General features: G+C 44.4%; 3 protein-coding genes across 3 annotated transcripts; all 3 read right to left on the bottom strand.

Moving 5' to 3' along the window:
* Positions 1-1,743: 1,743 nt before the first annotated feature.
* Positions 1,744-12,175, bottom strand: LOC307073831 (lanosterol synthase-like; the record flags this gene model as incomplete). Its single annotated transcript, XM_079733793.1, has 16 exons — positions 12,128-12,175; positions 10,696-10,834; positions 9,946-10,054; positions 9,430-9,559; positions 9,274-9,281; positions 8,325-8,460; positions 7,720-7,828; positions 7,203-7,321; positions 6,628-6,725; positions 6,265-6,292; positions 6,107-6,163; positions 5,683-5,754; positions 5,429-5,484; positions 3,025-3,090; positions 2,067-2,147; positions 1,744-1,921 (listed from the first exon to the last, which is right to left on the bottom strand). Exons 1-16 carry the CDS (start codon positions 12,158-12,160, stop codon positions 1,744-1,746), a joined length of 1,419 nt encoding a protein of 472 aa, XP_079589919.1. The 5' UTR covers positions 12,161-12,175.
* A 1,303-nt stretch (positions 12,176-13,478) lies between these two features.
* On the bottom strand, positions 13,479-17,069 carry LOC307073830 (germinal-center associated nuclear protein-like; the record flags this gene model as incomplete). The annotated part of the gene is made up of 7 exons (XM_079733792.1): positions 13,479-14,068; positions 14,681-14,831; positions 15,004-15,195; positions 15,471-15,600; positions 15,766-16,071; positions 16,421-16,632; positions 16,936-17,069. The coding sequence occupies 7 exons, from the start codon at positions 17,067-17,069 to the stop codon at positions 13,892-13,894; spliced, it is 1,302 nt and encodes a 433-aa protein (XP_079589918.1). The 3' UTR covers positions 13,479-13,891.
* On the bottom strand, positions 16,510-26,871 carry LOC307072605 (3-hydroxyisobutyryl-CoA hydrolase, mitochondrial-like). Its single transcript, XM_079731977.1, has 7 exons — positions 26,582-26,871; positions 26,113-26,244; positions 20,255-20,339; positions 19,772-19,852; positions 19,114-19,166; positions 16,977-17,074; positions 16,510-16,641 (listed from the first exon to the last, which is right to left on the bottom strand). Exons 1-6 carry the CDS (start codon positions 26,756-26,758, stop codon positions 17,069-17,071), a joined length of 534 nt encoding a protein of 177 aa, XP_079588103.1. The 5' UTR covers positions 26,759-26,871; the 3' UTR covers positions 16,510-16,641; positions 16,977-17,068.
* Positions 26,872-27,160: the final 289 nt, after the last annotated feature.

Here is a 27,160-nt window from a genome sequence, read left to right as displayed (position 1 = left end):
CTACTAAGTTCTGTTTAGTTCTGAATGGTTTTTATTGGATAAAAAATCCCTGCTTTGAAGAACTTTTATATTCCCAACGTAGCGCACATGAACTGTCGCTGTCGGGAGCACGCGTAAGCGTGAGCGTATATCACCAGGACGATTATCACTAGGACGATGAACGCGCCTTAATTCCTCATAAGCGCAATGCACCGCTTCGCCTATAGGGGCCCCTAATTCACAAATAAACGGCATCTAGTAATACACCAGTGTCTGTGTGTTTCTTTCTGGATGTGTGCATGTCTGAATACACCTGCGATTCGCAGGGCAGCGGATGGCAGAGGCAGTGCGGGGGCTGTGGATACCGTGCGGGCAGTCAAGGCAAATATGACAACCGTTTAAATTAATTTGTTACAACACATGAGACCATCAGATCACTGAGTGGCTGCCAGTTGAAAACCACAGTCACACTAAAACCACTTCCCTGTGGGGGTGTTGGGAAAGTGTGTTTAGGTTTCCTAACTTCCAAGTAAACAACCGTTTTACATCACTATGCACTATTTTAGGAAGTTCATATTTCACAAGACACTATTATTCACACAGGCTGATGTGCTAACAATGTCTTGAAAGGTCAATACTCTCACCATGGCCCTACGCCCTCACACATCGGCCCCTGGGCGCTCCCACAGGCCCTGGTGCTTATTGATGGGTTAAATACAGAGATAGCATTCAATTGACTTAGAAATGACAAAATAGTGAATTTATCCTGTAAACGTGAATACTATCTTATCGAAATAGTAATTGGCCCTTGGATATAATTCACAATTATTAGTTAAAACAAAAAAATATGTTGTTGGGGCAAGAAGAAACATGACATCAGATGTGTCAGATTTAAATAGTAGACACAATATAATCTGGTTTTCCATCTTGAAGGCCCTGCCCCTTCTTATAATGATCGCTTCTGATGGTAGTACGTCATACAAACATATATATTTTTAAATGTTAGCTTGCTAACATATGGTATGGGGCGTATACCGTTTAAACTGGCAAGACGGCATGCCAGGGAAGGTGATTGGAATGCGCTGATAAGCGAGCAGAGGTCTTCAGTGATCTCTTTTATCAGCCCCTCAGTCTGTCTGTTCTCCCCACGTGCTTCAAGAGGACCAGCACGATCGCTGTGCCAAAGGGTGTACCTGCATGGAAGACAACCGCCCTGTACCATTGATCATTCATCAGTCATCAGGAAGTGCTTTGAGGGGCAAGTCTGCTCCTTTTTATTTTCGTCTAGCATTTGTCATAAAGACTTGTCAGGGCGTGGCCAGTCCGATTCTTTTGTTCTGTGCAACTGACAATAAAATAGATGAAGTGGGTTGTTAGCCCATGAGCACACATCGCATACTTTCTTTCCATCTGCTGAAGATAACAAAAAAATCCATTGGCGATTAGAGGAAAAAAACACACTCCTACTGCGCATGTCTGATCACAGCAAACTGCCATGTATTTATTTATTTTATTGATTAAATGTAGTCCTTAATCCCTTCACATCGGGCGATGGAATGTAAACACAGACATCTGAGTGCATCGGTCTGTATAGCTTCAGTCTGAAATGTTGGGTGATTCTTGTCAGTTCGAAAAATGGTAGCCTGTTCCCTCCTGCGGTGACAGCCAGGGCACCACTTCAGGACTCACTTCACATCCTTTAGGCGTTTCTGCTGTGACAGCTGGTGGCTGTTGGTCGGTGGGTCGTCGGTTATCCACCAGGGGTCACAGCTTGACCTTCCCGGCTAGGGAGCTGGAGGGGTAGAGGGCGGAGAAGCGACCCAATGCCCAGACGGGGAAAATGTTCCTGTAGGAGGTGTAGCTGATGGCACAGCTCTTGTTGAACACACCGGAGATGTGCAACAGGAAGTCACAGCCCCTCCTCACCTCCCCACAGACCACCCTGGGGGATGGAGAGAGAGAGAGAGAGATAGAGAGAGAGAAAATGAAGGGAGGTAGGGGAAGATAAAGCAATTATAAAGTGAAATAATTCCGATATATAAAACGAGTGTCTATTTTTATTGAGGTACGTTTTCGGTGTTTCTTACTCGTCCTGGTAGACGTGGCCCATACAGGCAAAGGCCTCCAATCCAAACCAGGCCCCATAGGTGAAGCACACCCCCCAAGATCTGGTGGAAAACACACATCTTACGCAGGGTGCAATTTGCCGCTGGGGATGGTGGGGATTATCCCCCCCTCTGGTTTACACGTCCTACCCTCTGCTGAATAATTTTTATCCTCGGTGGGGATATCCCCCCCACCCAAAGTATTTTCACCATTACATCGTAATAATTAACAACCAAAATACACAGGGTCCGTCTTCATTTTGAAACATTTTAAAATGTTTCTTTAAATTATCCCCCCCTCTGGTTTTTTCACAAATCGCACCCTGATCTTACCTGACCTTTCCAACACTATTCAATGCTATGCGTTATGTTTTGTGCCATTTAGCAGACACTTTTATCCAAAGTGGGTTCCAATGAATACAGATATAGGTTATTAAAGGTCCCATGACATGCCACCAGGTGTGAGTGTGATTAGCCTTACAAGCCGTTTTGAAAATCTGCCCCTTATGACATCACAAGTGGGCATGTCCACCTAGATGTGTGCTGGATAGATCAGTTTACCAGCCTACCCAGTGGACTGTAGCAACCGTTGCTCATCTATCGCCCACTTGTGATGTCACAAGGGGAAGATTTACAAAACGGCTTGTAACAGCTGATCACACTCACACTTGGTGGCATGTCATGGGACCTTTAAGGACTGGCAGGTACCTGCCTTTTAATTACATGTAACGTTTTTATTATTTAATTATGAAAATTATCACCTGTTTAGGATTAAAGTGTTGGGCGAAAAGGCAGACAAAATGAAGAGAAAGAGAAAGAAAATCAACATTGTTGACTACAGCTCCTGTTTAATATATGATCAATAAACATTACAGATCTTTACAGAACATTACAGAACATTACAGAGAATTAAACAATGATCAATAAATGTTGAACCCACCCTTCCCAGGAGCCGTTGCCTCTCTGCAGCCTCCTGCAGTATTTCAGTCCTCCCCTCAAAGTGGACCTGAAGGAGGAAAGTCAAGCCATGAACACCCATAGTGTGAGAAAGAAAGAAAGAAAGAAAGAAAGAAAGAAAGAAAGAAAGAGAGAGAGAGTGTGTGAGTATTTTTGCTGGCATGTGCGCTCGCGCCAGTGTGTATGTGAGTGTGTGTATCAGAGATGGAAATTAACTTTTTTGCCCACCAGCCACTGTGGCTGGTAGATTTAAAAATCTACCAGCCACTCATCTTTTTTACCAGCCACTTTTTCTACGCTATATATTTTAACATATGCGTACATTTTAAACAATATAATAGTAACACTAGATAAGAAAAGTGTTTTTCATACACATCATTTTTTCCATCAGAAGTGATTTTTACTGTAAGTAGGCGCTACCAAGGAACTGAGTTGAAAATATTACACTCTTACCGCATATGATAAACAATGCACAGGTATCTGCCATGTTAAGTCATGTTTATTTCAAAGGTGTTACAATGACAAGTTTGGGGATAATTCATCTATACAAAGTTTTTTCAATAAAAAACAAATTGACATATTAACAATAAAACAACATGCATGGCTACACCATCATAAGTCAATAGGAACATTTGTTTTTTCAATGCACTGGCCTTTTAATTTCTTCAATTCAACCAGATGTATAAGGAAATCTGCCCCTATAATGCAACAGATGTATCCTCTCGGTATAGGAAGACTCATACTCTGCCTATGCATTCGAAATTAAACATTTGAAAACAGACCATGAAGAAACAAGAACAAGAAACAATGACTTAATAAGTGCAAGACACATTGAAAAACGTCAGAATACATTAAACTATATATATATAAAAATAAATAGGAACTCGTTAGCGTATCTGTTTGTGTACGTTCGCTATGCAGCCCTGCTATTGCGCATTCACAGACTGGCTTTTGTCAAAGGAATACCCGGTCAATGATGGATTTAATATGGACACAAACGACTAAACATTGGATCTTTGTACGGATTTATATGCACGTTACGGGATGAATTGATAAGCTCCTGTAAGGGCCACGATGGCACAGATGACAGCTGATTTGGAATGGAACAACAGCAAAGTAAGGAACTCTGACTTTTTTACTGTTCAATTATTATTGTTGTTTTAGAACGAGTATTGGAATACTCGCTCGGAATATCCAACGAGTATTCGAAGCCTGTATAATGGTATTCGGGACAGCCCTACGTCTTAGCACACACACTTGACATCTGTTTTGACCAGACTGACAAAAAGCAGCTGTTTGCCAAACAAGTGAGCAGAGCTCTAAGGTTACCCAACATGCTAGTTTGTTGCAACAGCAACAAACTTGCATCAGGCCTATTAGAAAATAAAATAATAACTTACGTGAAGTGCCATTCGAAGTCTTGAAATGGCCTTCCCTTTTTGGCAATTGCGTGTGCATTTCGAACTAACTTCTATCAAGCTGGGCTGTTTTGAGGCTAACGAGCGTCCTCATCGCTGTCGTGGTTTCGGGCGCTGATTTTCCCTTGGCAATTTTCAAAACGTGAAGGTGACTTTTTGAGGACTCGTGGTCATCCACGGCTTCCAATTTTAGGTTTTGTGTCCCACTCACAAAACTATTGGACCTGTGGCCATCCGAAGCATGTTTACACAGAGAGCACAGAACATTGTCTGGCTTGTCCCGTCAAACACCAGCCGGTCACGGTGTTGCCTACTGTCCGATGTTCGCCATCTCTCATTAAAACAACGCTTCTTTTTGGGGATGACAGGCGTACTATCATCCGCCACCTGTACCTGGCCTACACTCTCCTCAGCTGTTCTCTTTCCTCCGGTGAGGAAACGCAACATTGCTTTCTCTAGTAGTTTTTTCTTTATATGTCAATAATTAGCCTAGCATACTATACCGAATGTTGATACCGGCATATTATCTCTATGGTTACCGGTTTATTATCCCGGATGTTGACAGTCGCAGTTCAGCAAAAGAGGCGTAGAAGAAGAAAGAGGCCGGATGTTGACAGTAATGGTTGTGGAACTGTGCAGCGCCGTATGACGAATGTATTAAATATGCAAATTTGATCGGACCTGACTGGAAAGTATTACCCGACACAGTGGCGGGTGAAGGGACACAATGCACCCGCCACCATACAAATCCACCCGCAAATGGCGTGTGGCGGGTGTTAATTTCCATCCCTGGTGTGTATGTACCTTACCAATCTATGATGGATATGCTAGCTCATCTCACACGTACCTGCATGGACAGACAGACAGGCAGTCTCTCTCTCAATAAACAGAGACGCAGTGTATAACTCTCTCTCTCTCTCTCTCTCTCTCTCTCTCTCTCTCTCTCTCTCTCTCTCTCTCTCTCTCTCTCTCTCCTTGTTCATCTGTCTGTAGTACTTCTGGTATTCTGGAGGGTCCTCTGGGATCTATTGGAGGGAAACAACCGGTTTATTAACTGATGGAAGATCTGAAAAGGCTTTATCTAATTCAAGTTAGCTAATCAAAAGTTTCTCATGCTTTACAAATAGATAAATAAATAACATTATCTCATCTTTACGCTCCGTAATATTTATATCCACATTTATTTATATATATTTAAAATGTTATTATTGTTTCAAAATTACCTGTGTAAAGGTGAGGAACTGATGAGCCCGTTGAAGACATTTAGCCAGTTTAGGATTGTCCTGACCACCTGCCTGACGGACCCGATAAGTAAAAAAATTGTAAATTATTTTCTTGAGCTTACACATACATCGTAATCAAACTTATTTTAAACAAGGAATTTGTATCCAAGGACTTTTTGTCGCACTTCAGGAAATACAAAGTGTCAGGAAACGACAATATAAACTTAAAGATAAGTTTGTTTAAACAAACAGTTGAAACAGGGACTCCTGAAAACTAATAGAGAGAATATGAAAGGTTAGATACAATGAATGTGTAAGATGGAAGATAATATTCACGTAGAACATTTAATTAAAAAAGGAGATATCAAATTGATTTGATAGTAAATATGTTCAACTTATATAAAACCAAGCAGGAAGACGTCACCTCCAGGTAGGCCTGCACGGCGAAGCAGGTGTCCCACAGCTGGGATCCGTTGGTCCCCTGCATCAGACAACACAGACTTAACACAACTTAACTATAATAACATATGTGTTATTCATAGCTCTGTACGGTTGTAAGCTGTGGCAGATTTCCAAACGCACCTGCATTTTCATGCCGTCCAATCCTAGCCTAGAGATGGCCGCAAAAGAAAATCATGTCAGGTCATCCAGTTCTGTTTATATAGAGGTAAAAACATGTTTGACACTTTTTATACCTTCAGGGAATGGCCCAACAATTAGTCAAGGTGGATGTCGTTGGATGTTCATTTTGACTTTTCTATTGTTAATACATATGGCATCTTGCATTGTCTTGAGTGCATACAATTATAGCATGGTTAGCATTAGCAGGACCAAGTTTTGAGACTAGACTAAATGACTAAGAGACTAGAAGGCTAGAGTCTATGTGGGGACTGGATTAACACAAGACTCTATGCAGGGGGGACTAGAAGAGGCGGGAGGGCTGACCAGAGGTAGTCCGGGATCCTGGACACGTGCTCCTGGAAGGCGGGGGAGGAGGGTCCGTCCACGTGCCAGCGCACCAGCATGTTGATGGTCTTGGAGATCTGGGGACCGGAGACCAGCAAAGGGCTACTACTTAGTCATTCAGTAGATGATCAACCCCTTTACATGTATACATATCTTCTTATGTGACCTTAATGAGCAGGTAGGGGTTAGAGCATCATTGGGGTTTGAATCAAGAACTTTTGATCTAGGTCCCAATGTGTATAAACGCCCTAACCATTTCATTATACTGCCTCCTACTGGTGGACAATATAATGGATACTTTGTGGATACTGCTTGGCAGAAGGCTATAAGTAGATTTTGTTTTCCTTTATTTCATTCAGTATTAATAAAATATCTATCGCTCTATCTATCTATCTATCTATCTTGCAGTTGTGATTTTAGCTTAAGGTCATTTTAAACCTCCGCTTCAGTGTAACCAATTTCCGATTTAAAGTACACACATTTTGTGACATTTAGTCAGAGTACATTGATGTAACAGCGGGGAGAGGAGGACAGGTGGAACCCCTGTGTCTCACCGGGCCGATGCTGATGGACTTGGTGAAGCGGTCGTCTGCCTGGATGTGTTCGTACAGCTCCTTCACGGCCTTGCCCCTCAGACCCTTGCTGTGGTGGGCTTCATACACGTTCATGAACACTGGGGAGACACGCCGGTTAGAACCACACACACAAACACACACACACCAGCAGCAGACCCAGACACGGGCCAGCGTTCTCGAGCTGAGACTAGAGGAGCTGTTACCGTAGCATAGACATACGTTGAAACATTAGCATCCCTGCGTCCTGATGTGGGAGGTTGTAGTGTTTCATCATTTGCATCTAATCATTATTTATTGATTCATATATTTTGTGTGGGCTTCTGTTCCTTTATAGACAAGAGAGTGAAGATAGAGAGGAATGTTGGTGCAAAACGAGGGTGATTAGCAAAGAAGTGATAGGACCGCAGGATTCGAACCGGGGACCCTTTAAGCTGTGTTACTGCTGCCGCATATGATGGATGCGACAGAGGTCAGAGGTCAGAGGGGAGCTGCGTACTATAGGCAAAGTCGAGCAGGCGGCTGTGGAGGGTGTACATGTCGCAGGCTGCTACGTTGTTCCTCTGGGCCGGCCAGCTGATGCTTTCATAGTCCTGGACGTACAGCTCCTGAGGAACACAGAGAAAGAGAGAGTTCAACTTTAACCCAGAGGTTCATAACCCTAACCTGGGTTTAACCCCTTATCCATTCTAATGCTAGGTTAAATCCTGCAGTGCTTCTTCAACATAAAGGAAGGAACAAATAGAAAGCTTCCATTGTTCATTGATGAAGTACATAATTATTTCCATATAATTATATAATTAATAGCCAATGTATTGCTTTTCAATTCTAGGATAAAGTTTTTTAAAAACCTGCCAACTGATTCCTTTGCAGGTCTTATTTTCAATCTTTATCTTAACCCTGCTTATCATGTTTCATCATTCTTTTGAATATATTACTCAACACAGGTAGCCTTTGGTCATGTGGATTATTTGCAGAAAGTAACTCATTACGTAAAGTAAGTAAAAGTAAAGCACAACAACGCCTTGGCAGTAAGACTGCAGGCATTAATCCCTTGAGTTTGGCGCCTCCTGTAGTTTGGTCGTGGAAACTACCAGCACCCAACTGTCGGAGGCTGAGCACCAGAGGGTCCTCCTTGGCCGCCAGACGGACGGCGTAGCAGTAGCTCATGGGCAGGTAGACCTGCCGGCAGTGACACCACAGTGTGGAAGGGTGGGCCGGCATCCAAGTAGGGAACAGCCTGACACACACATGTATTATCCTCCATAAGCATTTTCTTCTGGTGTTTTTCAATTTTTAGGCCTATATTTAATTTGATTACTTTTCTTTTTACATTTATAAATATAGCAAATGCACTGTTGTTCCACTCTCAGTATTATGCAATGATATATATATATATTGCTGCTATTAGACTTTGAATTATTGTCTTTCGTTTGATTTACACTGTTTGGTCCATTTTGGTACTAATAACTGAAAAGTCCTTATTTTGTTATTCTATGCAATGACTCAACTAGAGAACTGGAGGAAAAGGGTTTGGTATAATAGGTTATAGAACAGGGCTTAGTGTAATTGGATGTAGTCAGGGTTGAGTGGAATAGGTTGTTGAATAGGGTGTAGAACCTGGTGTAGTAGTATCGGGAGTGTAGAATAGGGTGTAGAACCGGGTGTAGTAGAATAGGGAGTAGAGAATAGGGTGTAGAACCGGGTGTAGTAGAATAGACAGTAGAGAATAGGGTGTAGAACCGGGTGTAGTAGATTGGGGAGTAAAAGAAAAGGGTGTAGAACCGGGTGTAATAGAATAGGTAATAGAAGAATAGGGTGTAGAACAGGGTTTAGTAGAATAGGGTGTAGAACAGGGATTAATAGAATAGTGTTTAGAACAAAGTTTAGTAGTACAACAGGGATTAGTATAATATGATGTAGAACAGGGTTTAGTAGAATAGGGTCTATAACAGGGTTTAATGGAATAGGGTGTAGAACAGGGTTTAGTAGAATAGGGTGTAGAACAGGGTTTAGTAAAGGGTGCACCCAGAGTGCAGAGTGGAATCCCTGCAGCACCGCCTGTGTACAGTGCAACACGATAACACATATATACAGGCAATGTAGTATGCTTTTTTATTTTGCTTTTATTTTTAAAGATTCAGTTAGCAGAATGGCATAAAATGCAGATATATGTTAGAAATATGTAGAAAGAAAATTCAAGGGTTACCCTCTGACCTTTGCTGTGCAGATTGTTCCGAGCCCGAATCATATCTGGGTCATCGGGCTGAACTCCCAGAATCCTCAGTGAAGTGTAGCTCAGAGCATTGCCGAACACGGTCGACTTGTCTTCAATATGGCTACACAAGAAAACACAAGACAAAACATAAGCATATCTTTTGATATGAACATATTAAGAGCATTGCGATCAGCTTCCAAGTATAACATAACGTTTTATTTAAACCTCTTTTCCTATTTATAAATAAAAACATTTCAATACTCAATTTACCTAAATGTCTTAATCAACTTTCCTTTTCAAAATAAGAATCATAGCTTCGTAAAGCTTTTATATACCTCCCTCAATCTGTCTAAATAAAGAACACATGAAATTAAATGAATCAGCTTATTACAGGTTTCAACGTTTCAACGTCCAACGTGGTCAGGCAATGCATGCATGCTTCATTGCTCTGCCTGCCCACGTGTGTGTTGTTCCAGGTACACGGTGTAGAGATGGAGGAACACATACAGGCCCCAGCCTCCATCAGGGAGCTGCACTGAGCGGAGGTACCGCACCATCTCCTTCCTCCAGGCCTCGGCCAGCGGGATCTGAGCCACATGGCAGGTGATCAGCAGACCTGCAGCACACACGCACAGTGGCAGCCCGTTTCCCCGCGTGTCAGGTGCCCGGTAGGAATCACACGGTGAGCAAGGGTTAAAGCCGCAGTCGGCGTTTATTTCCCAAGAATAATTCGTCTGCATCCTCGTGCTAGGGTCTCCGGGAGCCTCTAGTTCGACGCCGTGGTGCGGAATCCCTCCGTGTCGCTTCGCCGTTCGCCCGGCCTGGTGCTTGCTCCCTCCGTGTCACTCGCTCCGTGGTGCGGACGCCCTCCGTGTCACTCTCCCGGTTCACCCGGTCTGGAGCTTCTTTTATGCCGGCTCCTGGTCCTTTCCCTTCCTCCGGCCAGGTGTCCCCGATCACGCTGATTGGGGGGAGAGACGTGGTGCTCTCTGTCGCCGGCTGGAGGGTGGCGACGGCAAACCAAGTCTACTGCGTCTCCTCGGACCCGCCCGGTCCGAGGTCCAGCGGCGGGATGCCACAGCACACATGGGCAATGAAACACACACACATGCACACTCAAACAGGCAATGACATACACACAGTCACAGTCACACAGGCACACAAGCAACGACACACACACACACACACACACACAACAGGCAACGACTCACACACACACACTCAAACACAAAAGGCGCGCTTGTGCGCGTGTTATACCTGGCAGCAGGAAGAGGGGCCCCCCATAGTCCCCGGCCCAGTGGCCGTCCTCCGCCTGCAGCAGGCTGTAGAAGCCCATCCCCTTCAGGGCCGTGTCCGCCGCCGTGTGGACCGCCAGCGACGCCCTCACAAACCCACTCTGTTGGTACGGCAACAAACAGCTCTCAAGATTAGGGTTTTTAGGATTTTCAACAGGATTTTGTGGAGCTAATGTAGTTCTGCAATGATTGGAGTGATTTGGTTGCTGTTTTTAGTTCTGGTTTTATTGCTGATTTAGGCGCGAATCCAATCCGGGGCTGAACCAGAAATTCCAACCAAGTCTCTCAAACGGCCAATCAACATGTTATGATCGACTGTGTTGAAAGTCTATAGCATAATTAAAAGTGAGCAGTTTCCGCCCTCTGCAGCCTGGAGAAGATATTTGGTTAACCCAGGTTATTTTGGTACCATGGTGGTAAACCAGATTGAAATGTATCCAGGGTGGTACTTGATTTTAAAAAAATCAAGAACAATCGAGACCTATGATGAACTATGATTAAGACCTTCTTTATAAGCGGCTGAACTATGGTGGTCTGAAAGCAGGATTGGACTATTCCAGAGGTAAAGGAACACTACTTTAAAAGTCAGGTTGTTCTGAGGCATCAATCCATATTTGAGATGTTGGATCTAACGTCCAATTCCTAGCTTGTAAAACTTTGTTTAACTACTTGCATGAGATTAGTGGATGATTTAAAGAATAGACATTAGGGGTTTATAACTTTGTTGGTAGTATTGAACGGGAATCTGGGGTTGTGGCTATGTTTGGAAAAGATACCTGAAGGATATTGTGCTCTTCCCTCTTTAACTCATTTCTCATGTCTGACTAAAAGGTTCTCAGCCAGTTGGAGAGACATCCACGTGTCACCCAAAATCAGGACAAAATCATGTTCTTAGGAAACCTTGACCGTTAACCATGAAACATGGTTGATGTGATCAAAAGGAGGAGAAAGAACCCAGCAAACAAGGTCATGTTGTTCTTGTGTACAACTGCTAAACCACCTCTGCGGCCAGTTGGTTATACAGATGTCAGCCAGGATCCTGTGGCATGGTGAGGCTGTCATATGCTTTGGCTGCAGGTAGCTGTTTGTTTTGATACTCATCTTGTTGTTTTTAGGGGATTCTCGGTGGTGACATTTGGTCGTCCTAGCGTTATAGAGGTCAACAGTGGATTTGGAACCGTTACAAGTAAGCTCTCAATTTCCATCTCAGAAACGGACGTGCACCTTGTTGTTTTTATCTCTTATTGTTGTTGGGGGTCACTCAAAGATTAGATAAGACTATATTCCAGTACAGTATATTAAACTGTTTTTACATATACCGTAACTCTCGATATGACATCACGACGAGATACCACATTGATATCAAATTAGATAATTGACAGAAGAAAGTTTACCGTGTCCAGGCCGAGAGAGTGTGCCTCTAACATGGTCTGTTCCCTCTCCGGGGTCTTGTGGTCTTCCACATAGCGCCAGGTCTGCCTCCCCTCCACGTTGGCCAGTCTCCAGCGGCTCAGGTCGGTGGCTGCCTCCGTCTTGTAGGGGCCCCCTCGCCGCCGCAGATGCCTGGCATAGGAGAAGGATGGGGGTACAGGCAGTGAACCGGGTTTTTGGTGATGTGAGTGGTCAGTGAGTACAAAGTTAATGTATTTGACTACCTAGAAGAGCGCTATTTAATCATAATCATAAACACTACACTTCCGAAGTTTCAATTCTATTTAAAAGAGCGTATTTTGGGCAGCGTCGCAAAGATTCATTTTCAGCACCATGAACAGCACGCAAAAGTAGGATAACTTCTCGTGCAGCCAAATCCTTATAGCCCTACTTTGAGTCTTTCATGTCAACTTTTTATGGTAGAGACTTAAGAACGTACAAACACTAACGTATATAAAAAATACATCGTTTGTTTAACCGAAAAACAAAATAATACTTACGTCCCTTCAGTCATGTTGTGAGCAGTAGGATTTTGAACAGATACCCTGTCAAATGAATAGGTTTCTAGTTTACCACCTGGTTGAGTCGGCCCCCACGATAGAACTGAATGCGTAATGTAGTTTTTTTAGGAGAGTAAATCATTGCATGTGTAACAGTGTAAATAATTTATTTTATTTGTTAAATTCTGTTAAACTTGGGACTCCAACCAACATTTATTTATTTCTATTCTGAAAGTCCACGGCGGGAGTTTGTGTTTGAAAGTTCAGAAGCAACCAAGCTTACGTTGTGTTCGAACGGACTACGGCTGAATATATATATGCGAACACTGGTTGTGTGTTGTCCCATGTTGTAGCAAATAAACCAGTCCAGTGCTCCACCCAACCTGTCTCCGTGAGTTTTATACAAGAAGCAGAAGGGCTGCGGTGTACCCAAGATCACACATGGATATTATTTAGGACTACGTTTCCCTCTTCGCATTGCAGTGCCTTCCGATTTGGTAGTCAGTGGAAAGATATGAGCAGGGGCTTAGCTAGCCAATCACTAACCCGCTGGGCGGGGAAAGGGGTGGGTCTTTCTGATAACCCTCCAATAAACGGCTTCGAAAGGCTATCCAGAAAATAACCTCGGACCATGGCGTTTCATCACTGTGAAGAAGTGCACTAGCGATATCAACTCTCTCCAAGATGAGCAGAACTCAATTAAATAAAAAATCAAATACACTTGCATAAAAAATACGGTATTTATTATGACTGATAAGTACATGCTTAAAAAATAGCACACTTAAGTTCTTATTTCCTTCTAATTTGATACATCCAAGTCCAGAAAAACATGAAAAACACAAAATCATATCCATACGTTGATAAAACATCTCAGAAAAGCATATTCTCATTTTATAGACAACGCCATGCAGAAAGCAGAAAGACAAAAATACATATATACACAAACAAAAACATTCAAAAGGTTTTACTAATTGTACAGAAATGAAAAATGGGAAGGAAAACACAGGCTATTGGTGGATATGTCTTCCTTCCATAAGACTATTAAGCTATTTTAAAACAAATTAAAACACACCTGGCATCTTAAGAGGAAAGAAAAACGACAACTGACATTTCCAAGAGCCCTTCTACATTCTTGACAGGCTTCCCTTCCACTCCACTGAGGGCAGTTGGTGGTGGCAGAACACTAGCTGCTGGGTCACATGACATGAAGCAGTTTGGGTCATGTGATCAGTCGTCCACGATGCCCAGCATGCCGTCAAGCCTCAGCCTGCAGGCCAGCTCCTCCTCCTGGCTCCCTAGGATCTGGCGCTGGATGTCCCGGAGCCTCTGCGCCATGGTTACCGGGAAGGAACCGGTCTGGCCCGGTCCGTCGTCAAACGTACAGTCCTCCGAGGACTTTGCTTTCTAAAATGATATACAACAGATGCTGGTCACTATGACAATCACAATGATAAACTGTACAAATAACTTTATTTATTTGTAGGCTTTTTAGTGACTTTTCTTTTATCAAAAGCAACTTACAGTGAATCCAACATTTGTTTCCATACATGTCCTACAGGAGCAGTTAGGGGTTAAGGGCATTGTTGCTCTTGCTACAGGTAGACTGTGGACATTGGGGTTTGAACCCAGGACCTCTCGGCGAGGAGTCAAACATCCTAACACTAGACTAAAGTGTTTTTCAACCTGTAGTATGCGTACCATTACTGTAGGTGGTATGGGGATTTTATTATGGAATAGACACATTTAACTATTAATTAATTTTTAGGTTTTATGTTAATTGTGTTTCTGAATGAAAACCTGGCAGCCTGTTTGCTTTTTCCTTCCAATGTTCCCCACGTTACCATGTGTATTTATTTAAGAAGTGTATTTACCTACTTTTTACCGTTTGCATACGAGTTGGTACGCAAAATGCCTTGATGATGACTTGGTTTTGGAACCACTTCACCTGACTATCTCAACCCCATTAACGTGAGTTATTATTCAAATCACATTAAGATAAATGTAGGACCATCATACTTTTGTGAGTGGGGCTCTCGATGATCTGGCCTTGCTCGAGGGCACGGCGGGCGGGGATGCGGAGAGCAGCGTGGAGGAGGGTATGAACAGAGGCATGGACAGGCTCTCCGGGGGGTCGGAGGTCAACCAGCGCTTCAGCTGCTCAATGCTCCTGCAGACAGACAGACAGACAGACAGACAGACAGACAGACAGAAAGGAGAGAGACAGACAGACAGATGCAGAGAAACAAAGACATATTTAGATTTACAGTGAAAAGTTGGTCTTGACTCAAGATAGTAGTCATACAGAGGCCTAAATGGTAGAGTAGATGTAGGGTCCATACCTCTGGCTGTGGGCCTTCTCCTCCTCCAGGCCGCGGAGCACCAGTCCAGGCAGCAGCTCCTGGGCTGAGGAGGTGTGGGTGATGTCCAGGCTGGCGGTGGAGGAGAGGGCTGGCTGGGGCGCTGCCAGGCAGTCAAACAGCCTTTGTCTCAGGGACAGAGAGCCAGGGGCCCCCTCGCTGGCATCGCAGCCTCTGGTGGAAGGGAGAGGTGAAAACCAAACTGAAATATTAAAATACGCTTGGCTAATCGGCGACCAAAATGTAGCCGACAATGTACGTCAGGCCAATGCTTTCAGAATATCATAGGAGAGCCACCAAGCAGATTATTTAACTATAAAAAAAACGAAAAGACAGAAAGTAGATGTGGTGCCTTTTGTAAAGTGTGTCCCCAGAAAGGTTGAAATAATCCAAACGCCGACCTAGAGAAATAAGCGTGGATAATGGGGTTGAACACGTGCTCCTCTCACCCTTCTGTATGCAGCCGTTTCTGCCGGTGTGTGAGTCGGACCGCCTGGCTCCACTCCTCAGGGGGATCGAAGTGCTTCAGGGACTCTGTGAGGAAGTACACCAGCACCTCCCCGTCCTCCGTCACCGCATCTGATCACACGCAAAACAAAAAACACACCCAGAAGATAACATGAGAACGTGCGGCACTACATCAGTGAATAGAGCCCCATGATCTCAATGGAGTGCTTTCTTCTTAGGTCAACACATTCAGCGGATAGGGGTCGGACATTAGGGCTCAGACCAGGGGGATCGTACCCTGGCAGAGGGGCAGGTCGGGGCTGGGCCAGTCCTTCAGCCTGTGGTCGATGCACAGCACCAGCAGGTCGTCCCAGGGCACCTGGCTGTAGCCGGGCCCGTGGCGGTCGTCCCGCCCCCCCCAGGACACGCGACGGGGCGACGAGCGGCGGTGGCGGTGGGCGGCGGGGCCCGGGTGGTAGTGCTGCTGGCGGACCCTCTCTAGGAGGTTTTCCAGCCGGGACCCGAGGAGGGGCCGGCCGTGGGGGGTCCCGGGGATCTGGGAGGCGTAGCGTAGGACGGAGGACTGCAGCTGGGACCAGCCGGCTGTGGAATAAGGAATAAGATCAAGACGTACGTTAATAATCCAAGGTGGGAGGTGTGGGTGATTAATCAAATTTTGAACGCGATTTCGATTTTAGCGTCAAACGATCACAAAATTAACATAATCAGGTTTTTCGATTATTTCGTTTTGTTTTATAGAACAGCTGGATACATATCTGTACATCATTTTAGATTGGAACATTTTCTTTTTGACCATTTTGTGTATTTTCTTAAGGCGAAATTACAAAGTTCTCAGTTGCATAGTTTTCTTTGGGAGAGGCATGATGAATAAGTGCAACATGCATTCATACTCAAAAATAATCGTTTGAATAATCGTGATTTCAATATTGACCAAAATAAGTGTGATTATGATTTTTTCCATAATCGAGCAGCCCTAGTGGAGGAGTGGTCCAGGGAGGGCAGGCCGGCTGAGGCCCGCTCCCGGCGCTGGGCCTGCAGGCGGCCACTGAAGTGCTGGCTGAGGCCCGCCTCCACAAACTGGACCAACGTCTGGCAGGAGAGGGGGCGGGGCAGGGGGGCGCGGGCCAGGAGCCAGCGCATGGCCTGGGTCAGCTGGGCAGACGGGGGGTCACAGGGGGTTAGGGTTCAGGCGGGAAACTGTAGGGAAGTGCCCCCCCCCCGAGAGGTGACATGGGTCTTGCATGTCTTATTCATTTAAGTAATTTATTGTCTAACATTCAAGAAAATGGATAATTTACGTTGACTAATTAATAGATAGAGCAAGGACAGTTTTTTTTAATTTAATTATGAATAACTATTGATATGTTTACCTAAAAATGGTTAAAAAAACAGCAAAGACCATAATGCTTTGCAAGGTAAAAGATCTTTCAACTATTCGAGGTAAACCATTGATTGTGCTGTGCCGCATGCAGGTGTGTGAGGGCTACCTGGTGGGAGGCCTGCATGTCGCTGGTGCTCTCCGGGATGTGGTAGAACATGTGTTCAGAGATCAGGCCCTCCTCGACCAGGGTCTGCAGCATCAGAGCTGAGGAAGAGACAACCCACAACAAGGTCAGGAGCCATTTACAGTCATTTATAGACCCAAAGACCTAAAGACCTTCTAATATAGGAGGGCATTTAGTTAGTTCTAGTTAGCATTATACTGATTTAGCTTTACTTGCATGTTCAGTTTTAGCCCTGTAATTTGAGATTTCATGAATGTTTTCATGAATGCTTTATAAATTGAAATAATAATTATTTCATCAAATAAGAAGGACTAAGGATATTTATTTAACCCCAAAAAAAGAATAACAAAAGTGGTGGAAGGACAGCTAGCTCTGACGTATAGAGCACCAACCCGTGGGAAAACACTGTCTGCGCTGCAGACGGCCAAGCCCAGATGGTGCAGTCCGGCCGGCCGCTGTCTGGAGGACCTGGACCCCCCCCCTAACCCCCCACCCAATGTTTGGTTTAATAACAAACACGCAGTGCAGCTAACAAGACACACGCACTTTAATGTCATGCTCTTATTTCCCCTCAATAATTATGTTAAATATGTAGGATCAAATGTTAGCTCCATATGTGTGCAGATCACTCCCTATATAAATGAGGATGTATAGAGGGAGAGGCATGTGGTTCAGGAGGTAGAGCAGAAGGCTGGTAACCGGATGGTTGCTAGTTATCTCCGGCTCCCCGGAGCGTGGTGGTGTCCCTGGGCAAGACACCTCACCCTAACTGCTCCCGATGAGCTGGCTGTCGCCCTGCGTGGTTGATTCTGCCGTCGGTGTGTGAATGTGTGCATGAATGGGGGAATGTGAGGCAATGTTGTAAAGCACTTTGAGTGGCCACTGGTTAGAAAAGCGCTATATAAATGCAGTCCAATTACCATTTATACATGCACATCCTTAACATCTGAGAATTGGAGTACAGCTTGGTCAGTGAAACCAATGTTAATTGATTTTCACTTTTTTCACTTACTATACGTGGGTCTTTCTAATGATAGGGTTTACCCATTAAACTGTATGCAGAGTCTTTTATAAGCTCTGATTTATCTTTTGGTCCAATAATGACGACATGTAGCCATTATCAGCTGATGACCCTAAGCCATACATTATAAATCCAGCCGTTTGTCATTTACAGATTTTGCCCCATAGTTCCCCCCTCTCTCCAATTGTCTCATGCACTTTGTCGTGTCAGCCTGTGTGCGTGTGTTTGTGTGCGCGTGTTTGTGTGTTTTTAAGGGGACATCAAGATAATATGTCCCCTTAGAAACCACCCCCCTCGTCAAGATAATAAAGTGCCCAGCACAAATTATTGTTGGATTTGCGCCAAGGGTGGAGCTTTTCTGTCCCCCCCCCCCAACTTGATGACTCACACAGGCTCCTCGTCCATCATCCTAATCATCCTCATCATCCCCCTTCAATGTGTCAAAAGGCCAAAACATGCACACACATTCACCGTAAATAACCCTTTGCCATCAAATGCCCTTTCTTCTGACAATGTGCCTGAAAATAAAATATGAAGAATTGCGACCTTAGTCAAGGTCACCCCAGCCAGGATGAGAAATTCTTCTTAAGATAAGTGGAAGAAGCTAAATATCCACTCTCATCTGGGGGACAGTGTATGCATGATACGTACAAACATAAGTACTAGAGAACACACATTTAACATTTACAGCACATTTCAGGCTCTGTGTCTTTGTATCAGAGCTATAGTTCTGCAGGGTTTTGCAGACCAAGACGCCTATTCAAATTCCGCTCAGTCTGACAGTGAAGAGTTAGAAGAAAAAAATATATAGGAGAGTGTCAGCAACATGCTCCATAAACTGTCATCCCGTTTCAACCAATCGTTGCCGACCTCACAACTGGAGGGTAATAAACAACCAGTGGGAAAAGACATCCAGTACTTTGCTGACACCCTCAGGCAAAAAAAGTTGTTACATGTAAAATAAAGCATGAGTGTGAGCATGTTTTGGGTGTGAGCGATTCATAACATGGACCTTCATAAGGTCCAGGTTATGAATCAAATTTTAAAGTATAAAAATATATGGTACAATTTGAGCAGCATATAATACAAAATACTCACCCCACCCATGGTTATCCCATCAAAAAGAGCAATATATGGTTTCTTATACATTCCTGAGAAATAGAAAACACACTTAGCACACAGGATAATATAACAGACTTGAAGCTGATTCATTTTATTCCGGGTAATATCTAGCCTAAAAAGTTGTTTTTACACCAGATGCTTAATGAATAAAATATGCAAAATTGACGAAATTGTAGCATTTTCCAATAATAATTGCACCAGCAAGAATGACAAAATGACCTTTTTACCAAAATATCCTATATTCAAAGGATTCAATTATAATGGCATTTTCTTTTAAATCCAAGATATAATACTGTAGCAAATGGCTGCTCGCAAAAGGGATTATGATGATCATTCTTTAATGCATCCATATTTAGGAGATGTTTTTGAGGTTCAACACGAATACGACATAACTAATAGTTGGCTATCCCTCTCTTGAAGAAAGTTGGTATCCAAAACAAAACTGTTACGATACAGCTGCACACCTTCTTGTTATCAAGAGAAAGCTATATTTATGTCCTACATTGCAAGTTGGCATTGTACAGTCCCATTCAGCTCCATGATGTGTAATTATGTTAATGACGTGGGAAAACAACAGGTATTTGCGTTCAATGTAAAAGGACCTTTAGTATGTTCATAAGCAGGTGTCGGTTACCTATAGTGTTGTTCAGAACATACTCCTCATGGACGAAATCCTGTGCTAGAGGGTCTCCTGACTTTCCTGCTTCCGTGACCCCTGCAAAATGAAATAATAAGTTAGGAACGTAATGCGAGATCGATTTCAGAAATCCATGGCATGCGAGTAACACGAAATTAGTTCTGACACTAATCCAAAACGATTTACAGTGCAATTCAGAGACATGTCATTTATGTGAAGTAGGGTTGAGAGGTATCTGGCTTTAAGTCAGCTACCAATTAGGATACAGCCATTGGGGATCGAACCCAGTGCACTGTTGGCTGGTAGTCTCTGATAACACCACCTCAGATAATATAAGGAGAAGGACATTACATCTGAGGTGGTTGACTGATGAATATATCTTGTATCAGTCTGTAATAAAACCAAAACATGTAATTAGACTATCCAATAGATTAGGATGGGTGCTGTGTGCGCGTGTGTGTGCATGTGCGTGTGTGTGACCTATGATGTCTCCGCCGGCGCAGAAGGCCCTTTCTCCGGCTCCTTTGATGATGACAATGTCCGTCTGCTCATCTGTCTCCCATTCCTACAACAACAGACAACAGTACTCATACTTCAGATTGAACTACAACACAGAAGACACACGTCAACATAGAAATCGTACAATTTCAATTAAATTCAAAGAACTTTATTTTTCCCGTGAGGGAACAATAAAGTTGTGCCTGACCTCCTTTGTGGTCAGGCACATGCAAACAAGATATACTTTAACAATAAATAGTTAGCCATCGTGTACGAGAATAAATAAATTCTTAAAAGCTAAAAAAGACCCTGTGGGTAGGGGTGGAGGTGTGGGTAGGGAGAATAGATTGTGAGTTGGTGGAAGGTGAATAGGTTGAAGTCTGAAGTGATGGGTTGGGTTGGGCGGTACGAGGGGGCTTACTGTTTATTCAACAGCCTGATGGATGCTGGAACAAAGGTGGACATGGCTCGTTTGGTTCTTAGGGGCAGGGAACGGGGTCTGCTTCCTGAAGGTAGCTGATGGTACTGGTTGTTAAGGTTATGGGTGGGGTCCGATATGATCCGTCTACTTTTCCTGATGGCCTGTTTTTCATACATGGCTGTGAGAGTGGTCTGTGGCTGTCCTATGATCTTCCCACTTATCTTTATGATCCTGTTACGGGGACATTTGTTCACCTCACTCAGGGAACGAAACCATGGCAGGATGCTGAAGGTGAGGGTGGATTGAATGATGCAGTTGTAAAATGACTGGAGTATTGACTTGTCGACTTGCAGCCGTCGTAGCTTCCAGAGAAAGTACAGGTGTTGTTGACATTTCTTGAAGATGCGGTCTGTATTACTTTTGAAGGTGAGCTTGAGGTCAATGATGGGACCGAGGTATTTGTACTCTTCCAGTCTCTCGATTATCCGGCCATCTAACTGAAGAGCAAGGGGGCTGGTGGAGGAGCGCCTGAAATCTATGACCATCTCTTTGGTTTTTGAGATGTTCACTGTGAGATTGTTATACCTGCACCAGAGAGAGAAGTCGTCCACCACAGACTGCAGTTGCTGCAATGAGTTGGTGGTATCCACGATGACTGTGTCGTCAGAGTATTTAATATATACCATGTCAGGATTTGTTGGCTTAGAGGGTCAAGAGGACTGGGGAGATCACAGAGCCTTGAGGACATCCTGTGGAGATGGTTCTGACTGAGCTGCAGTGTAGGCCTGCACGATTCGGGGAAAAATATGAATCATGATTTTTTAGCTTAGAATTGATATCACGTTGCTCTGCCACAATTTTTTTCTCACGACAAAAAAAAAATGGCATTACCAAACTTTTTGGCACCTCTAGCACACTGCGTTTCATATGGCCCTTTATAACTGATTAAAGTGCAGTATCAAAAACGGATTGATTTATTTTGTACATATAGCAGCACATTGTCTTTAATTACATTTAGGGCATTTAGCAGACGCTTTTATCCACAGCGACTTACAATAAGTGCATTTGTTACAATAAGTACATTTGTCATAAGAAGTGAAACAATATATCGCTGTCGATACAGTAAAGATGTTCATAGAACCAAGTGCAAGTATTACAATCGCTAGGCTAACCCATTCCCCGTGTAAAGCAACGATAGCAGCTACTGTAGATGCTACACATCGGTAGGGAGTTCGTTCCACAACTGAGGTCCCAAAACAGAGAAAAGTTGTGACTTCGCTGATCGACCTTTGCTTGCTCTTAGCGATGGCGGTACCAGACGTCCAGCTGAGGTAGTTGAGCGGAGGGATCGAGCTGGGGAGTGTGGCTTTACTAATGCTTGGAGGTAGGCAGGGGCAGTTCCATCGACTGCCTTGTATGCCAGTACCATCATCTTGAATCTGATGCGAGCTATTACAGGGAGCCAGTGGAGGTCTCGGAAGAGGGGGGCCACATGTGAGAACTTTGGTAGGTTGAACACGAGGCGTGCTGCCGCATTCTCGATGCGCTGCAAGGGTTTAATCGCAGAGGCAGGGAGTCCAGCCAGGAGCGAGTTGCAGTAGTCGAGGCGGGAGATGACCAGTGATTGGACTAGAAGCTGAGCTGCTTCCCTTGTGAGGAAGGGCCGGATCCTGCGGATGTTGTAAAGTGCAAATCTGCAGGATCGGGCCACCGCAGTGATGTTTGCGGTGCAGCATAACTGATTGTCCAACACTACACCAAGGTTTTGGGCAGTTGGAGAAGGAGATACAGTGATGTTCTCAACAGTGACCAGTAAGTCCATGTGTGGGCAATCTTTCCCTGGTATTAGGAGGAGCTCAGTCTTGTTGAGGTTAAGCCTCAGGTGATGGGCAGTTGTCCAGGTGCTGACTTCTGCCAGACATTCAGATATGCGTGTTGCAATCAGGGCTTTGTCAGATGAGGGAAAGGAGAGAAATAGCTAAGTGCCGTCAGCATAGCAGTGATAGGAAAAGCCGTGGGATGTAATTACAGAGCCCAGAGATCTGGTGTAGAGGGAGAACAGAAGAGGCCCCAGTACAGAGCCTTGAGGAACACCTGTATCAAGCGTGCAAGGTTTGGACAAGGAGCCATTCCATGTTACCTGATAAGTGCAATTCATCAGGTAGGATGTGAACCAGGAAAGGGCAGGTTCAGCTATGCCAAGTTCGGCGAGAGTGCCGAGGAGGATCTGGTGGTTCACAGTGTCAAATGCTGCAGACAGGTCAAGGAGATGAGAACCGATGAGAGGGACGAGGCTCTGGCCGCACGGAGGGACTCAGTCATCGCGAGGAGAGCCGTCTCACTGGAGTGTGCTTTTTTCAAGCCTGACTGGTGAGGGTCAAGCAGGTTGTTAGATGAGAGATAGGAGGACAGTTGGTTAGCGACGGCACGTTCCAATGTTTTAGAGAGGAATGAAAGAAGAGATACCGGTCTGTAATTCTGGATGTCAGTGGTATCAAGGGTTGGTTTTTTGAGGAGGCTTTATTCTGGCAGTCTTGAAAGACGTTGGAACAATGCCAGACGTGGGGGAGGAGTTAATAAGTGCGGTGAGAAATGGCAGGATGTCGTTTGACACAGCCTGGAGGAGGGAGGAAGGGATAGTGTCCAGGGGGCAGGTGGTGGCATGGTTAGATGTTATAATTCTGTTGACCTCGTCTGAGGTGAGAGGGATGAATTGGGTAAAGGCAGAGGTGGGGGTGGAGGGAGGGAGGATGGTGGCAGTGATAAAAGAGGAGCTAATGTCCTTTACTTTCTGGGTAAAGTAGGTAACAAAGTCATCAGCAGTGAGGCAGGAAGGAGGAGGAGGGGAGGGAGGGTTGAGGAGGGAAGAGAACAAGGAAAACAGTTTCCTGGGGTTTGAGGCGGAGGAGTTAATTTTGGTCCGGTAGAAGGCAGATTTGGCTGTTGACACAGTGGAGGTGAAATCAGAGAGAAGAGATAGTGAGATAGATCATTAGGACAGTCTGATCTCTTCCATTTCCTCTCAGCTGCCCGCAACTCTGCTCTATGGGTCCGCAGAGATTCAGACAGCCAAGGAGGGGGGGTGAAGATCGCGCCGGTCTAGAGTGGAAGGGACAGAGGGAGTCCAAAGAGGAGGAGAGGGAGGATAGCAGAGTGTCAGAGGATTCCTCTGTGGATATTTGAGAGAATTGTTCAATAGAAGGTAGTGAAGACAGAACAGTTGAGGCAAACGTAGAGGAAGAGAGAGTTTTGAGGTTGCGGCGGGTGGTGACAATGTGGGGACTAGAGAGGAGGGGGGAGAGGACTTTAAGGGAAGAGAAAAAGCAACAAAGTGATGGTCAGATACGGGGAGTGGGGTAACAGAGAGAGCAGAGGTGCCACAGGACCTTTTGAATATCAGGTCAAGCTGGTTCCCTGCTCTGTGTGTGGGAGGAGAAGGGGATAGTGTTAAGTCAAAGGTGGCAAAAAAGTTGGTTAATTCAGGTGAGTGCAACTTCTCTGGCAGGATGTTAAAGTCGCCAAGTATAACGAGTGGTGTGCCATTTTCAGAAAAGCAGCTGAGAAGGGCATCCATTTCGTCATAGAAGTCACGAAGGGGACCAGGGGGATGGTAGATTACCACAATGAAGAGCTTGATAGGAAGGGTGACAGTGACAGCGTGGAGTTCAAATGCAGATCTGGCCAAGTGTTCTAGTGGAAGGACCTGATAGGACCACATCGGAGAGATGAGGAGTCCGGTCCCTCCTCCTCGCCCCGAAGGTCTAGGGGTGTGTGAGAATGAGTAAACAGTGGAAAGGGCAGCAGGAGTGGCAGAGTTCTCTGGAGTGATCCAGCTCTCTTGTCAGGGCCAGGAAATGGAGGGTATTGAGGGACGCGTAGGCCGAAATAGAGTCTGCCTTTTTGACCGCTGACTGGCAATTCCAGAGTCCTCCCATCACTTCAAGGTCAGTGGTGGCGAGGGTGGGTAAATGGCATAGATTGGATGGGTTACGACGCCGAGCAGAGGATCTATTGTGGCGTCGTCTATGAGTACAGAGATTCTAACGATAATTGAAGTACGACACATAACTACAGTACAGTGCCTCTAAGGTCTTCCTCGAGGGACTCCCACAGATAGACTCCCTTAGTCTTTGTTTCCCGGGACTCCCACAGAGAGACTCCCTTAGTCTTTGTTTCCCGGGACTCCCACAGAGAGACTCCCTTAGTCTTTGTTTCCGGGGTCCTTCGTTTACTGGGTCCTGACGCTAAAGCTGACGCTACTAACACTTAGCCTTTAAATGCACATGGTAGCTCAGGCAGCCTTAGCTCCGCCCAGTCAATCAAGCCTATTGTTCACACCTTGTGACCGAAACTAGACTCAACGACCTTACTATCAACAACAACACAGCAAAAACCAACACTGCAGAAACTAGGGTTAAAGTTAGTACAAACAATTGCAATGCCAAACACTATAATTCTTAGCTTCAAGACTCACCACAGCTAGCTATGAGACGACCTTCTTAAAGACAAAATGTGATGTAACTGAGTTTGTCAGCTTCCTAACTTTGCTAAATAGGCAGCCTTAGCTCCGCCCAGTCAATCAAGCCTATTGTTCACACCTTGTGACCGAAACTAGACTCAACAACCTTACTATCACTACTACTACTGTCTTTGAAGGTATAGTGTTTTCTTCACAAAATGTGATGTATTCTGTAGCTACATCTGTGGCTTCCTCCAGACTGTCAGCTTGAGTGAAAACCTGCCAAGATTCAGTACATGAGCTGTTCCATTGCTTTACCGTTTTCTTTAACACACCCTCCCGTTGTAACTGGGTTTTGTAGGCAGGTATAAGGTGTATTACATTGTGATCAGCAGTGCTCAATGATGGTTTTTGCCTTGCTTTGTAGGTGTTTTTCACATTACCACAACAAAGATCAAGAGTATTTTTGCCCCTGGTGGCACATTTAACATACTGCTGGAATGTTGGTACTGATTTAGTCAGTCTGCAGGAATTAAAATCCCCCATAATAAATACAGATGAATCTGGATTATCTGTTTCTATGCGCTGAGCGTAGTTTGTGATTATCTCTCGCTGCGTGTGCGTCATTGCCAGAGGGTGGGACATAAACAGCTATCACTGTCACTTGGCCAAACTCTCGGGGGAGGCATCTCGGTCTAAAAGACACACATAATAGTTCCACGTCTGGTGTGCAGCATGTTTCTCTGATGCTGGCCGATCTACTCCATGCTTTATTTCCATATACACACAGACCACAGGGGTGGCTATAACAAACACACCATGGCCAGATTACTATTATTGTGCAGTACAATAATTAATTCAAACATGTTCATCAGCGCTTGTGCAGAAAGCTTGTTTCAACAGCTCTGGATACAGACGCACATTATGTACTGCAGGATTTGAACTTTGACTTCTATATACCTTGAGCTGGGGGTAGAGCAGGCGGGTCATGGTCAGGTTGAGGGCATTCAGGGCCTTGGGTCGGTTCAGGGTGATCACTCCCGCACGGCCCACCTTCTCCAGCAGAACCTCTGGGGCCGAAGCACTCGACATCTGCTCCATAATAGAGTCCACACAGCAAAGGTTAAATTATATGGAGGAGAGATCAGAGAATGACTGCATTTAAATCTGATGGGAAGGTAAAACTTAAGTAGATACAAACATTTCTCATTTGCCCATTTCAAAAATTACAATAAAACGTCAATTGCTCATTTTACAACACTGCTGAACATTGCATTTAAATTATTCTAAATAAAAGTAAAAGAAATTAAGTAACCTTGTGGCTTTTCTTGTGTTATAAAGCACTAACACTCAATTACCTCCCTCACAAGCACCCTTGCCTTGATTACTCAATCACTGGAGAAAGAGCAAAAAAAAAAGGTACACTTACCATGTGTGCTTGTAATCTTTGTAGTCCACAGATGGACCTCAATCTAAAGAAATACATGATAAAAATAACTATCTGGAGAACATAAAGCCAAATTATCTTAATGTATAGAATTGTATAATTGTGAGTATTATATTTCTTGGCAGCAATAGAAATGACTGAGAAGAAGCATTGTTGCATTGAGTCAAGTCATCAATAGCACTCCAATAATGTGTTACATAGCTGTATGTTTAGTGAAACGTCTATTATAAGATTATTACTACTAACAATTTACAGTCCCTATCAACCTTCAAAAAGAGAGACCACCTATCTCATTTTAAACTTCATGTAGCCTTGAAGCTTAGCTTAGCATTGGCATGAATAGAAGAGAAATGCATGAAAAACGTTCGATACCAAGTGAAACTAAACATAACTGTAAGCGGTATATATGATTGGTGGCATCATGCTTGTATTCGAATTTATGACATGATTACTTGTTGTTCTGCTGTCTCGCAGATACAGTCACTTCCTGAAACACTCGCTTCTGATTGGCTATTGCAAACATCAACGATGAGGGGCGTGTGAACAATCGAGCAAATAAGA

The sequence above is a fragment of the Pollachius pollachius genome (assembly GCF_949987615.1).
Source record: "Pollachius pollachius genome assembly, chromosome: 3".
NCBI lineage: Eukaryota > Metazoa > Chordata > Actinopteri > Gadiformes > Gadidae > Pollachius > Pollachius pollachius.
The sequence above is the reverse complement of the archived record's forward strand: the minus strand, read 5'-3'. Positions and strand labels throughout refer to the sequence as shown.